The sequence below is a fragment of the Calidris pugnax genome, unplaced genomic scaffold (genome assembly GCF_001431845.1).
Source record: "Calidris pugnax isolate Ruff unplaced genomic scaffold, ASM143184v1 scaffold63, whole genome shotgun sequence".
Lineage (NCBI taxonomy): Eukaryota > Metazoa > Chordata > Aves > Charadriiformes > Scolopacidae > Calidris > Calidris pugnax.
Window position 1 is genome coordinate 8,936,428 of NW_015090852.1, and position 14,916 is coordinate 8,951,343.

General features: G+C 40.2%; 1 protein-coding gene across 10 annotated transcripts in view; it reads right to left on the minus strand.

The window, feature by feature from the left end:
• NTNG1 (netrin G1) overlaps nucleotides 1–14,916 on the minus strand; it is a 159,020-nt gene that overhangs the window by 80,703 nt on the left and 63,401 nt on the right. For all 10 annotated transcript variants that reach the window (XM_014943560.1, XM_014943551.1, XM_014943556.1 and 7 more), the window contains exon 3: nucleotides 9,446–10,086. In XM_014943560.1, the coding sequence (XP_014799046.1) occupies nucleotides 9,446–10,086 (641 nt within the window). The remainder of the gene's footprint in view (nucleotides 1–9,445; nucleotides 10,087–14,916) is intronic.

Genomic DNA, 14,916 nt, shown 5'->3' on the forward strand with positions numbered 1-14,916 from the left:
AGGACAGCTCACCTACACAAAGCCGCAGGTTTCTGAGACCCTGTAGAGCAAGCATCTTATTCTGTAATTCATCCTGGGGCTGAGAAACCGCCAGGCTAATGAGCTCTCCTGCAGCCTCTTCCCCTGCAGGGGCTTCCCTCGAAACACAATCTTAAATCAGACACCGCCATGCCAGATGTAACCCCCCAAACAAACACCAACCCCTCCCTTCCAACGTGGCTTAAGAAAGCCATGGCATCTGACTTTGATCAAATCACAAACTTCTTTTCCATTCAGAGAGTGAGAGCCAAATTTATTCCTCAGCTTTAATGCTGAGAGCCACATCTTGGGAATTCAGTGCAGGCACATATTAATCTCTCTGATAGGCAATAATGCAATATATTACTGATGGGGGAGCCAGCACATCAGTACCGTGATAGTGACCCTGACCAGCAGATGACTGAATGGGTAAGGAGAGGAGCTGCTCTAGCTTGAAGGCACAGCCTCAACTTTGGCAGGCAGTCCTTCACTCTTGTCCCACTACTAATTTTCCAATGCATTACTTTGTCACTTGGGTACCCAGAAATGCTCATTACGAAGGTATGTGACAGCCCCTGATAATACATGTCTGTGGCAAAATAATTGATCCCTCTTTGCAGTGGTGATCTTTAACGCTCATAGGGCATGGGAGGTTATTAGATGGAAGGCACTCTTTGATGGTCTCTAGCGTAATACGTTACCAGACAGCAATGTGCCAACTATCTATCACTTACAAAATAATGTCATCCCTGAAAAAGGGCCTGGCAGCAGGGGTTAGGGGAGGAAGAGAGTTTAATTATATTTGTGGATGGAATGATGTCCCGAGAAGAGTGGGAAGCCTGATTATTTATTGGCTGTTCAAAAGCACTCAACATAATCTAAGAAAAAGATCAGGCTCCGAGATACGGTGGTTCACATTGCTGTTACAGACATTAGCCTTGAAGTCAAGTTCATGCTGAAGAACAAAATTACCTCTTACAATACGTGGTTTACTTTTGAAAATGAAAAGGGTAAGAGACGTATTAGTAATGTTGGCATTAGTGGAGGCAGCTGTTTTTAGATATTTGGTATTTCAGGGATGTGAGTTTAGCATCATTATTAGAAGTACAGCTTACTATATTCCTCTGCTAACTTTCCAACAGTGAGCAGATGGTTACCCTATTACCAACAATTTGCATTTAACATATTGAAATGATTTATACACCACATGTCACCGAGCAAAGTGAAAACAGTCGATGGCAACTAATTAGTTGAGTGTGAAGACGCATATCTCAATGTATATATCCTTATTGTAATTTTTATCTTTTTGGTTGTTAATAGGTTTAATGTGCAGCGTAACAGAAATACTGATGGCAGTTAAACATGAACCACCGTGTCCCTCTGTCATCAGTACAGCATTGCTATCGTTAACATTTGTATTGGTACTCCCGTTATGTGCCTGTTTATGAGTAATGGTGAAGGGAGCACAGATTATAACAATCCATTGTGCTCTCTACCAATCTTTCTTAAGTGTATTTCAAAGTACTGTATAAATCTTAATATATTAGATACTGGTCATATTACAGGCCAACACACATCGAGAGAGGGTGGAAGCGGGGATACCGCATGGCGGAGAGGAGACACTCTCCATAGTTCCCATAAAGACAAAATGGATTTAAGAGTGAAAATGAAAAGAATTACAAGGTCTTCCAGGGAGTTTACAAGGAAGAAGCAGGCAACTATTGACATTTGTGCAAACATCAAAGTCAGAGGATAGACTGAAGTGTTCAAAGTAACTTTAGAAAACTGCCCTCCAGCACTGGGATACAGGCATGCATATGTACCCTATGTATTGCATTATCCATAGTACATCTCAAGGCCTGATCAGCCTTAACCCATAGTACAAAGCTATGGATTATCAGCCTCTTCCTGAAATGTTTGTTTGTTTTTAGGCTTATTTTAAAACAGTAATCATCACGCCAGAAAAGTCAAAATAATCACCAGTGAAGTACAACTATGCTACTCCAGAGTATGGAAGCATTTCCAGCATAAAAGTAATACCAATGATTCCTTTTTGTTAATTGCTACTTGCTTAGAAGACTGGATGAACTGTTGTTCAGCAACCAGCAACAGCAACCAGATGCTGTTCATAGACAGACTCTAAGGCCCCAAGGACTCAGTGTGTTGCAATAATTAAAGGTGGTCTCATACAGGAATATATCAAGAAGTCCTCCAGTTGCTGCTCCCTCCTAATGTCATTAGGATGCCTCTTGCCATTCAGCATCCTTTTGTTTGTACCATGTCCCACAAATCTAACCGGGAAACAGCCCGTCGTCCTGCAAAGGGATGCTGCTAACACTATGGTTTCCTGAATGTGTCAGCAGCCAGACTGTCCCTTGGGAATGGCACCTGCAGCATAACCCCTCGTCTCCTCTTCCCTGACCATATTAGTGCCTGCTAAATTCACAGCATTGCCGTTTTTTTCTATAGCTCTTTTGTGACTTTCCATGAACAAGACTATATTCTACGAAAACAGAATTACAACAGTGTTGAAAACTTAGTCTGTTGTTTTACCTGTGTTTTACTGAGGATCTTTGGTGCCAACTCATTTGCAGTACACCCGGCTGTGGTCAAGTAAGAAGCATGATGATTCCCTTTGAGCACTAGTTCTGCTGAGACCCATTAATCCCAGGGATGGGCTCAGGAGCGAAGGAGAGGAAGGATTCTCACAGACCCCGTGTAATGAGAATATTAGACCTTGACCTTTACTAATTGACTTTGCAGTTTTCTGAATGGGTGTCTCTTTGTGACTGAATCACTGGACTTAGCAGAATTGTCCTGCTTTACATCAGCCTTATTATATGAAGATGAGAGAAGGTGAAAAGAGAGAAGTGTGTTTTTCCCTCATTTCTTTTAAACAGAAGCTGGGAAAACCTCCTTATTTCTGTCCTCCCTCCTTCCTTTCTTTCCTTCCTTCTGTCCTCCCTTCCTCTCCATCACTTGTTTTCCCTCACTCCTCCTACATGAACACATTGGAAACCCATTTGTTTAATATGGGTAACTTCACTGAAATTAATCCAAATTTACAGGATGGCATGTGAAACCAGTATCAGGCCTGGTCTCCTGTTTCAATACTTAACTTCTCATATCGTACAGGTAGTGATACACAGCATTTACTACAAGACTGTACTAGAGGGAAATAAGGGGAAAGGGAGCAAAGTTAACTCTCTTAGTTTCAAATATTTCCCTGCATCGCAGCTGAATAATGGCTCATTTATTACAACTAACAAAAAAGATTAAGAGAGAGAGAGAAACATCACCTGTGTCAAGAGAAGCACATGGATATTCTGGGTTCAACTACTACCTTCAGAGCTACTTCACACCTGATGAGTATCCAGGAAAAATCAGCTCCTAAACATGTGTATTTAGGTACTGAGATGGACAAAACTAAAAGCAAGCAATCTCACCAAGCCGGTACCCATGGTAAGGATCAGAATGTTCAATTAAAAAACAAACAACAAAAAAGAACCCTACCAGTTGGTAGTTCCTGTTACCTGTGAAATATTTGGAAATTTTTAAACTTTTAAGATGATAATATATCGTATCATTTCAGCTTTAATATCAACCTAAAGGACATCCTTGTGCCAAGAAGCATTTGTATATGTGATCCAGGAGATCCTTAAGCTTATTTCAGTGTTTGCATTAAACTGAACCCTTTTGAAATGAAAAGCTTAAAGGAAAGAAAGTTTCTGCAAGATATTGGAATCACTGAATTTATTCAGAAAGGCTCTTTGGATAGCTTTTCAGCATACAAAGTAATGCAGAAAGAAAAATTCCCATTTCTTTCATCAGGAGTTTCATCTCTACTCCTTTAATGTTCAATGGCAAAATGAATTATACTACAAAAAGGCTTGGTGCCTCTCCTCAAACACCCTGATCCTGCACAATACTGAGCTTCCTTGAAAGACAGCTGGGGGAGATCAGTATGGAAATACTTGACATCTTGCAAAACGAGCCAAGAAAAATGATCAAATGCTAATGAGCAAAGGTGGTGAGTGAAACACGGTGATTTAAATCCACTAGTTTCAAAAGTGTATGGCAGAATTAGAAACCTAGTCAGCTGTCCAGCCTCTAATGCTCTGCTCCCCTTCCAGTCACCACAAGACTGCGACAACTCTGAGCTGTAACCTGTGTCACCAGGATGGAGGGTGGAAACCAGTATTATTCGAACACGGGCAGGATTAAAAACCACCGAGGACACTTATACTGAGTAAACCATTGGAGACAGCTCATGTGTGAATAAACACACTGACCATTTAATTATTTCAATTCCTGATGATCCTAGATTTGTTTACAGAAAATGAAGGACTATTTTCCTTGGTGACATATTACAGTAGATATATTAAAAAAGCTAATTGCACTTGGGAGTTAAAGATAAATTGACAAGCTCTTAAATGCATACATTTCTTTTTCTTTCCTGTTCTCTAATGAGTTCATAATTTAATTGGAGAAACTGCTAGATTCCCTCCGAATACTTGTGCAAATCTCAAAGGAGAGCAAGCTGCTTATGCAAGTGTTCTCGTAAAACAAAGAGTATTCAAGTATGGTACATAAATACTAGAAACAAGAATGGTATTCAGTTGTCTCTTTAAAAGCTTGAAGCCTACATATCTTCACATTGATGGTCTGGCTCTGAGCTGAACATTAATGAAAACATTTTCTATTATAAATAAAACTAAAACACTTCTATATATTACCACTTCCCTGGGGCAAAGAGAGGGATATTATTACAGCGTTGTCAAGCGTATGCCAGAGTAACATACAGATTTAATCCAATTAATCCATCCATAGAATGGATCTGTAGAATCAACCAGTGGATGAAACCTGGTACAACCCAGCCTTCCCAGAGACGGCTGCAGTGCAGGCTCCCGACTCAGGGGGGCAGGTCAGCTCTTTTTAAGAGGAAGGGTCCTCACCTACCCCACACCCACCACAGCAATACCAAGGGGTTCAGGGTCACAGCTGACAGCAGGGGCAGGCTGATTAAAAAGACAAAAGAGCCCCAACCCCCTAAGCAGCAAACATGCTTCCCTTCAGAGTAATTCTGAGATGGATTTAAATTTAGAAGAGATAATGTGAGAGCAAGAAACTGTTAAAACCGAGGATACTTTTCACTTGCATACTGTGAGTTAGAGGTTTCTATTGCTGTTCTCAGCAACCGTAGCTGAGACAGGGTCAGAAAACCCTGGGGCTTAAATATAGAAGCTTCAAGGCGAGAAGAGTATAAAAATAAATTCCAAAGGGCTTAATAACATTGTACAGAAGCTGGATATTCTGGTGTCAGAAGGAAACTAGTGGCTCTTAGATCAAAACCTAATCACCCAAAAGCAATAAGATCATTTGTTTCAGCCAGCTAGTCATTCTGTCACCCACTGGGGCAATGTTTTTTTACTAGCAGCCTGAATTACAGTTAATTTACAGTGTATAAATGTACACGTCACTGATAATATAACAGTCAAAGCAAAAATACTTCGGAATGAATGCAGTTAAACTTTTAGCAGCCTGATCCAAAATCTGCTAGGAACCTTTTGCTTGACTTCAAAGGAATTATTATCAGCATTTTAGTGAAAGTCTCCTACAAAAAAATAAATGTTAAAAAAGGGAGCTGTGCCTCAGAGCTTACTGACAGGACTGTCCTTCACATGGAATGGCAGACAGGCAGAGCTCGCAGACAGTCCAGGCCACCTCCGTAGGCAGCAAAGTGAGAGAAACCTTCCTGAGGTTACTGCTCAGGACACCCTCTGATTCTCTGCAGCAAGGCCAGACGAGGGGAAAAATGTCTGCTCTTTCTTAGTTTCCCATCCCAGAAGACTTTTATTTATGCATTAGTCGACCTTTCTAGCCGTTAGGACCATCTTGCTTCAGCAGTTAATTAACACAAGTGCCATAATTTAATACAGTTAATGCTACTTGATGCCCTTTAATGTACCTTCCATTAGTGATATTATTGTAGTATTACCCTGTAAATTAAAATGAGATCAAGACTAAGAGAGGCTCTCTTTAATTAAGGTACTGGCACACTACATCGTCCATTATTCACTAGAAAAAATCACCCTGATTTAGTGAAGCAGACCATCAGTAAGTCGGAATTAGTTCATGTGGATTATTAGGTTTCTTGAATAATGTGAGCACAATGGGGCTGCTGAAATTGCTAACAGCCGTGTTTCCTTTTTTCCATCATCTTAAGACATACACAATGGAAGTGGTAAATTGAAGATGAATAAACAGGTGGTAATAGAGGACGTAGGGTGTTCATTGAGAGTACACAGGCTTTCACCTCTAATGCAACGTACATCAGGCTTATTTTACACCAAAATGAAAAGCAATGACCAAACAAACCTTATATTAAGCAGGCTATCTGCAATTTGTTGTGAAGTATTAACCACTCCAGCATCTTGTATATTAAATATGGTAGCTTTAAGATCGATGCTTTTCACTGTCATTGATCCCTAAAATATGATGTGAAAAAAATTTACATTTTATTCTGCCTTAAGAAATATGTTATTATGAGCTTGGTGATTTTAACTATATTTAACCAACAGGTTACTTTTTTTTTTTTTCAGTAAAAGGACTAGCTTTAAAAAGTGTCTGCTAGCATCACCCATCCACCATGTCAATCACCTTGGTAAGGTCCTTTTCCATCCCATCCTCATGGAATAGTCTAGTCTAGCTTTACTTAAGGTATATAAATATTTAGGTCTCAAAGCCCAGAATATGAAACATTGTAGCAAAGCAAAATAATAATTTTGTAACTTAATATCCAGTTAGCATCCTAAATTAACCTGCAATGGCCGGAAAGCTCAGATGAATCAGAAAGAGCGGCACAAACCCCTGGTAACCCTTGCTCCCCTCCATCGTGTTCCCACGCTCAGGGCTTGCCACAAGACTATAAATGCTGATTTGGAGACTCTTTCTGGGGGGCCTGTGAGGTTTCTGGTAGGAGACCAAAAATACCTAAAACTGAGTGACAATTGGCCTACCTTTGGTGTGACTAAATAATCAGGGGCTGTGCACCGCAGCCCCACAGCTACTTAGCAGTAACCAAGCCCACAAATTCTTTAACAAGGAGAGCTCACTACATATTGAAGGAAAGGCCACCAAATCCCTAAAGAGCTGTTCTTCTCATTAGTAGAAGAGTGATAAAAATTCACATGAATCTAATCTAGTGAGATACTATTACACATCAGATATTTCTTTTAAAGCATGTGTCCAATTACTGCAGCATTTAGACAACAAGCATCAGCATCAGATAAATTCTCTGTACAGTCACGCTTCATTTTTATTGATAATTTTTCACAAGGTTGTTGTGCCCCAGATGCGCTCAGAAGGTTTCTGTTTCTAATTTGCATGCAATGCACTCTTTTTTAATCCTTCAGATGCTTTCTTTGATAAAGTACTGATAATCTAATTGAAGTCAGACTACGCTCCAAATGGGCTTTCAGATGGGGAGCAGCTTTTCCTTAAAGCATAAAGGCCCTTCAAATCCCGAGCTTTGATAATATCCCTCTGCAGAGCTAACCTATGTGGGCCCAATGGAGAAAGGATACACATTAAATACAACATATGTGTTATTTTTTATATACTGAGGCTAATGTTACTAAACCATTTCAAACAGTATCTTAAGCTGTCCATGATCCACTTAGCCCTCTCAAGAGACGCCTGAACAATAATTTACAATGTAACTAATGAGAGTTACAATAAGAATTCTTAAAAAAGCAATATTTATCTTACGCTTTCACACATTCAATTAGTGATTCTGTAGGTATGACTATGTATTTGGTGTGGACACAAAAGATTGTAACTACTTGCTAAATCTACAGTCCTAAGAGATGTATTTTGATGTCATATAAAAATATATCAACACTGCAAAGGTGCTTATACATTCAAATCTCTATGAGGCATCAATTCTCCCTTTATATAAAGTCAGAGGAATATTTTTCAATATATTACATCACAGTAATTTGATTCTATTTTGACTTTATGTACCAATTTTTGCAATATGGAAATGCTTATAAACATGAAAGACTTGTATAAAAGAGGTAGAAAATGGCAAACTCACTACAAGAGTAATAAAAACAGTCAGCAGTGTTTTATATAATCACTGTCTCTTATTTTTTTTTCTACTCAGTCTTGCGTCTGCAAAAAATTCCCTGGCCTTCCAAGATACATTAGCTTTTCTGTTCGTTTTGATACTTACTTCTCTTAAAAAAAAAAAAAAAAAAAAAAAAAAAAAAAAAGAAGAAGGTGATCTTTGGGCAAACCTACAAAATCTGATCTGTTTTGTTCCAACTAGATATACGTTGATCAAATTAAAGATACCACCTCTCCCTGAAGTCCTGGCCTCACGCAGGCAATGTCACACAGGCAGAGGAAGGGGGCTGGGTGGAAGCCAGGTTTTGTCTAGTTTTTCATTGATGCTACTAAAAGCCACTATTAATTGGATGGAAATAATGATGTTTTGTCTCAGACGAAGATCCACAATAGAAAAAAAAAAAAAAAAAAAAAAAAATCAAAAGGAAGATGTGAACTCTCTACTGAAGAAACAGAAGAGAAGGAAAAGGTACATTACAGAGGTGAGCGAATTGCTAATAGAGAAGCTCCCATTTATTTCTTCTGAACAAATTGGCATCCAAGACACATGTAAGGAGTATCACCCTCCTGCTTGAGGTCATCAGTCAATTGCTAGTTTGAGTTGGGAAGAAAATTTCCCAATAGGAATGTCATTGCACAGTTATTATTTTTGGGACTATGGCACCTGATACCAGTCACTGCTTGCCCCAGAGGGACTATTTGTCTGGAACTATTCTAAGTATTCATCTTTGTTATATTCAAATCAATGTCTCCAAAACACTCTTGGTTTTTTTTCCATTTTACTTCAGCTTCACTGCATTTAGAGCTAATTAAAGTACAAGGAATGGACTCTAATCTCTGCTGCCTTCCTTGTTCACATGCAGTTCATAGTCGAACCTAGTGGGAAGGGTCTGAGCAAGGGCTGCTGTATCAATCACAGCTTACATTAAAGGCCTGAAAAAGTAAAGGGTGAAACAGAATCTCTTTTTAGTTAACTGCCATCAGATGAGGCTCCAACTCTAAAAAAGTAGAAAATGTCATAATGCCAGGGCGAATTCCTGAGCCAACAAAGAAACTGCTAATATTATCCTGCTCATGAGATCTAGGGCTCGAGATTTAGTCACAGCGAACACCTGGGACTTTGTGCCATTGAGTCAGAAACTTCTAATGTGATCTGGTACAGACTTCAGCTGAGCCAGATTTCTAATCAACATGTCCTGGCATAAAATGTTGTCATATCTGGGGACATAAACAGCTTTGAATAACCTCTAAAACCAATCATACATGCCTCTGTTTCTAAAGGTATATATTCTCTTACCTTCCATATACCCTTATGTCTGAAATTGCATAAAAGTAGCGTGCCAGGTGTTGCTCATCTACATATATTTCTCCAGTTGCTGGCCTAAGCAGTCTTATCCTCAGATCCGTGATGGTAAAGAAATCTCTTAACTTCTTGGTTGTGTCAAGCTGGCCATAAAGAGAAGCCATGTTATGAAGCCGAGGTCCAGCAAAAAAAGCAAATCTATCTTTGATTTCAAAGTGGATTATTTTACTATTTGTCATGTATCCAGTAGAGTATTCCTCTGTGCAAATGATTTCTAGGACTGTGTGTTGTGATAAATCCCTCACTGATTTTGGATCCATGTGGAAAGCATCTAAGCAGTCTGTGGCATAGTATTGGTAGGGCTGCCATGTTCGTCCATAGTCGAGTGATTTTTCCAGGATCATTTGGTCTGGACGGCCAGATTCAAAAGTGATAACTATGTTATCTGTCAGCTCAATGGTTTTGTTCCAGGAGAGCGTGATATTAACATGAAGAGGCTTTGGATAATCCTTCCAAGTCGTGGACTGCCAAAATGTGGAGGGATGTCTTCCTTCAAGATCGAACATCAGTTCCGGAGGATGAGCCAGTTCTTGGGTACTCGCATCACACTCATTATTGCACATGTAGGGATTCCCCTGGAAAAGAGCAAAGCAGAGTTAAAAGATGCACAGTATAGGTGATTGTGACACATAAAGATGTTTCTTCTCTGGAACACGTCTGCTGCTTTTTCTCCAGGAGTGAAACCAAGAAAGACAACACAAATGCTTGCAAGGAATACCTTTATCTTAATGAGGCTTACCCTGAACATTTTATCTGTTGAAGTAAATATGCAAACACAGACATATACAGCATCTTTGCTGCTGTAACATAAACATTTTTCTTAGTATGTTTTAGGGAAAGAAAAGAGATTATTTACCCTGAATGACTTGGACCAGTGATCAAGTCACAAAAGACCAAGAACAGTAAGCAAGTCTCTAATAGCTCAGTAACTCCGACTCTTCCTAGAAGGACACAGTAGCCAAAGAGAATTTATTTTTAAAGCAAGTACATTCCTCAGGAGCTCCATTCACAAAGGTAGTAATGTTCAGGGCAACTGTTTTGAGGTCAGCAGTGCAGCCCATATGTACTCAGTATGAACTAGTACCCAGTACACCTTCAAGTATTCTTTCACTCAGGCATGAAATTTATCATGCTTAACCGTGCTCCCGAGCTTAGCACCAGTTTGCCTTAAAACATTTACACTCAGCACCAAAAGCCATTAGAAAAACAGTGCTCTGCCAGCTCTGGGGCTTGATTCAGACATCTGCCATCTTATTACAGGCTAGCGAAGTACCTCAGAAAAGACTTTTCACAAGGCACCGGCTTCAATTTATCAGGACAAGATAATCCAGCACTTGATTAGGTGGGAGATGTCAGCAGCTCCAGTTGGAACGCTGCCGAGGTGGCTGGAGGTCTGAACTGGGGGCTGAGTTAAAAACAGCAACAAAAAAAGCTTGCCAATAGTGCACAGCTTTTACTGCTGCTTGTCCTCTGTAGCAAGGTGAAAGTGAATTATTCTCTTCCTGGCCTTTTGATGCATTAACTTGCACTCTACAATCTTCTGCTTCTTCACAAAGGCTATTTTGTCTGCAGATTGGGGATATCTTGCAGCAGTTACCAAGATATCAGACGCCGTAGGCTGCACTGAATCATGTCCATCTAATTTCGGCTTTCAACAGTACGTTAATATTTCGCTACCTGTTCATTCTGGGTTTGTTCCAGAGAGCAACCGCTGCTCTGTATCCTTCCCTCCACCTTACACATGGATTGTGGAAGAAGCCATTCCTCTTTTCACTGATAGTCAGTGCTGCTGGGGAAAAAGATGCACATGCCTACACCTAGCAGTGCTTGACAGGGGCATAAGTGTAGCTGTTATTGTCATTAATCAGAGTTCTCCTCACCTACCCTGAAAACAGAACAAGCCCTGGTATGACAATCAACCTTTCCTTTTCTTATAATTACATTTATGCTTCTCTCTGTCTCAAAGCCTCAGGGCAATGAAACAGTTCAATGCCATCCAGTGTGGGAAATGGGTTTCAAGCATGAGTTTCCACCTTGGCCATGGCTCTGCTCTGTTCCTTGATGTACTCCCATGAAACACAAGCAGAAGGAATTCTGCGCTCACTTTGACCTCTCCACTGACAATTTCCTCTTACCTGGGCAGGGAAATACTATTTTCTTTCTCTTTTCCTTTCCCATTAATACAGCTGAGTGCTAAAACTGACAACGATTCACTGGGATTTGAAGCTATGAAAAAAACTACCAGACAACAAAAAGAGTTATTTGAAAAGCAGCCCACTGCTTGTTACACTGACAGCTTCAAAGCATGCAGCTGTAATAAAAAAAAACTCTGTAAAACGTGTCTATAATAAGTCCCTGTTACAGCTCTGATTTCAAGCTCACGATTGCTATTTCTATGCCTTCCTTTTGAATAAAACAGTGAAAATCAAAAATAAGTTTCAAGCTGAATAAAGAAAACACCGGACAGATTTTTTATTATTTAAGCTCCATTTAATATATCAAACACAAACGTCAGGATTTGCTAACTTACTTAGGCCTTTTCTTTCCCCTAGGGAATATATACATATTGTGAAGTCTGTAAGGTTCCAGACCCTTAGACTAGACGTAAATATCAGTTTTGCAGAAAACGCTCAGAGTTGCGTAAATCACACCTTTCTGAGGTTTAGTAGAAAAAACTGGTCACTTCTGTACCTGTCACCATGAACCTGCCTGTGTGCCTATAAAGTCTATGCTTCTGTCATCACTTCGGTAAAAACAACTTCACTGGGAGGTCATGGGTATCGAAACACAGCAAATAAATGCTCCTGGGTAGCCAGACAGGTGCATTAAGCACTGCTGAGGGATGGCTTTGGTTTCCTGCTCCACAAGCGACCACTGAGTCTGTTGTGATTCTTCATGTTAAAAACTAAAGCCGTTCTGATCCTCCAATCCCTGGATGCCGGGGAGGCATGTTTTATTACTTCCAGCAGGTAACCCAGCTTGTGTGGGACATATTGTTTCTTTTCTGTATATAGGATCTGATTTCTTTTGGTCTCTTTTTCTTTCACCTTTTCCTTTTTAGCAAAAACCGTAGTGCCAATATAATCAGAGAATGCTGGGAGATGCGGCTCTAACAAAACACAAGCTTGTGAGAAAGTCGTAAGATCATGAGAGCTGGTATCAATAAGGTGCCTAAAAGAATGGTGCAGTGAATGCTAAAAACCAGCCCTAGCTTGCTAGTGAATGGTAGTCTACATCCTTGAGGGTACATGGCTTTTCGAGAAAGATGAGGTTATTTCAATTAAAAACAGAAGCTGCTGCAGAATACAGTGAGAAATGGGTCAGAATCACAGTGCTGTCCTGCACCTGAAACTCTTACCAGTGGTAACAGCTGCGGCACAACCTCCCACTGAAACCCCAGGTGAGGACATCACTATAAATGAGAATCCTAATAAGAAACTTCAGGCTTATTCTCCCCAATAAATTGAGTTATTATTTTAATTTTATAGCACACAATTCTCTTTTAAGAGGTGAATGATTTGATCACACCAAAATAACCTGTGTGGATTTTGGTATTCTAGAGAGGAAATTAAGAGAAAAAAAAAATCTAAGCTGATATAAGCTGATAAAATAATATCCTGAATTCTAACACAGTGAGGGGGGAGTTCAGGTAAATTCCCCTCTGCCCACTGACATGGCAGTCACTGATGTAATTTTGAAATATTTAACATGATTATTGCTTCCGAGGCTTGGAGTCAGATTCCCATTTTCTCTACCAGCAACTTGGCTTTAAACTGCTTCTAATTCGTCTTAAATGTAATTTGCATGTGAAGACATACTTACATTGTCAAATCTGTGTAAAGGGGTCTTACCCCATGTGAACATTCCTTAGTACATGTTAGCATGAAAACAATTAATTTAACTGATATTAGTTACATATTTCACTGTCTTAACCTCTGTGATAATCCTTTTTAAGACCTCTATCTCAGTAAAATGAATACAGCTAAAAGAAACTCTCCCCAATTTGTGAAAACTAAGCTTAATCTGTGTTGGAGACACCTGAAGCACCAGAACATTAGAAGCTCTAAGTAATTTTGTGACTGGCAGGTGGCCGTAAACAGATCTTCATTTAAGCCTTCCAAGCAGCAGCTCTTCAGCTGGACAGGGTGGAAAATATTTATAACTTTTCAAAATTATATTTAAGCCGTTAGGAGATTTATAAATAATTAAACGCTATTAAATACTTCTAAACACTTTATTGCCAATTAGTGTAAAAGGTAGCTGAGGCTTTTCCAACACTGTGACCATCTAAAAGGAACCCACTATTTTCCTGTATGGTAATTGAAAATTGATATCAAATAGCTCCTTGCAGGCAGGCAAATTAGGTTGCTGTTTATTCTGTTTTAGGCTGTTCATGGAATTCAAAATGTTACCAAAACTACTGACGGAGTCTAAAAGTTTTGGCTCTAGGAAGAGGTACCTGTTTTGCAGGCAGGGCAAGGGCATGTGGCCGTATCACATGGTTTGCTGATGCTCAGCCCTGGCTGGGAAAAGCAGAGTCACCTGAGAAGCTGCTGACTAGGGCTGACTGGTCCCATTAGGGTGTCCCTTCAATTAGCTGCATTTAGTTTGTTTTAGCACATAGTGATGGCTGTTTGTGCCAGCCAGCTTGAACTTTTATCGTGGTGCCTGAGGTGCTCTGCAAGCATCTCTGCCTGGGACGGGGGCTGGCACTGGCCCTGCTCCCATTGGCCAGGAGCACGTCTCCTGGCCCGTCTCACCACGTGCATCTTCAGGAACAACTCCGTGATGGATGGGACAGTGACCATAGAATGAGGATTTTGGTTAAAAACAGAGTAGCATGACCTTTGAGTGTCAGCAGGGGAGCCGGCAGTGGTGCTGTTGGAGGGTTAAAGTCTGAGTGCTGCCACTCAGGCAAAGCCGCCCATCTCTCATCAGGATGGCTCCTCAGTGGCATCCACATAGGCTTAGGGCCTGATTGAAGATGTTGCTTCTTTCAATCTGCTTCCTGTCCACACTAACACCTCATGGACTTTTTTTACTCAGGAACAAAGACAGAGGGGCTTAACCTTTCTGCAGCGTGAATATTGGAAGCTGTATCGCAGATTACATGCTGTAATAGACACCTGGCTAAATCCCTACAGAGGATTATAACTTGCATTTTCAAACTGGTGAAGGCTGCTGAAGTCAAGCAGGCCAAGATTTTAAGAAGCAGCAAAATAAATTTCCAAGAAGCGAGTCACAGCAACCCATTTCTATACTGTTGCCTCAAGGTAGTTAGCTCAGATGCGTAAGACAAGAAATAAATACAGCCTGACTCACATTTGGAGTGAGGTTGTGCAGTAAATTACTGCATTCAAGTCTCACTTTTGGAAATAATAGAGTATTTCTGTTTCCCGTTCCAA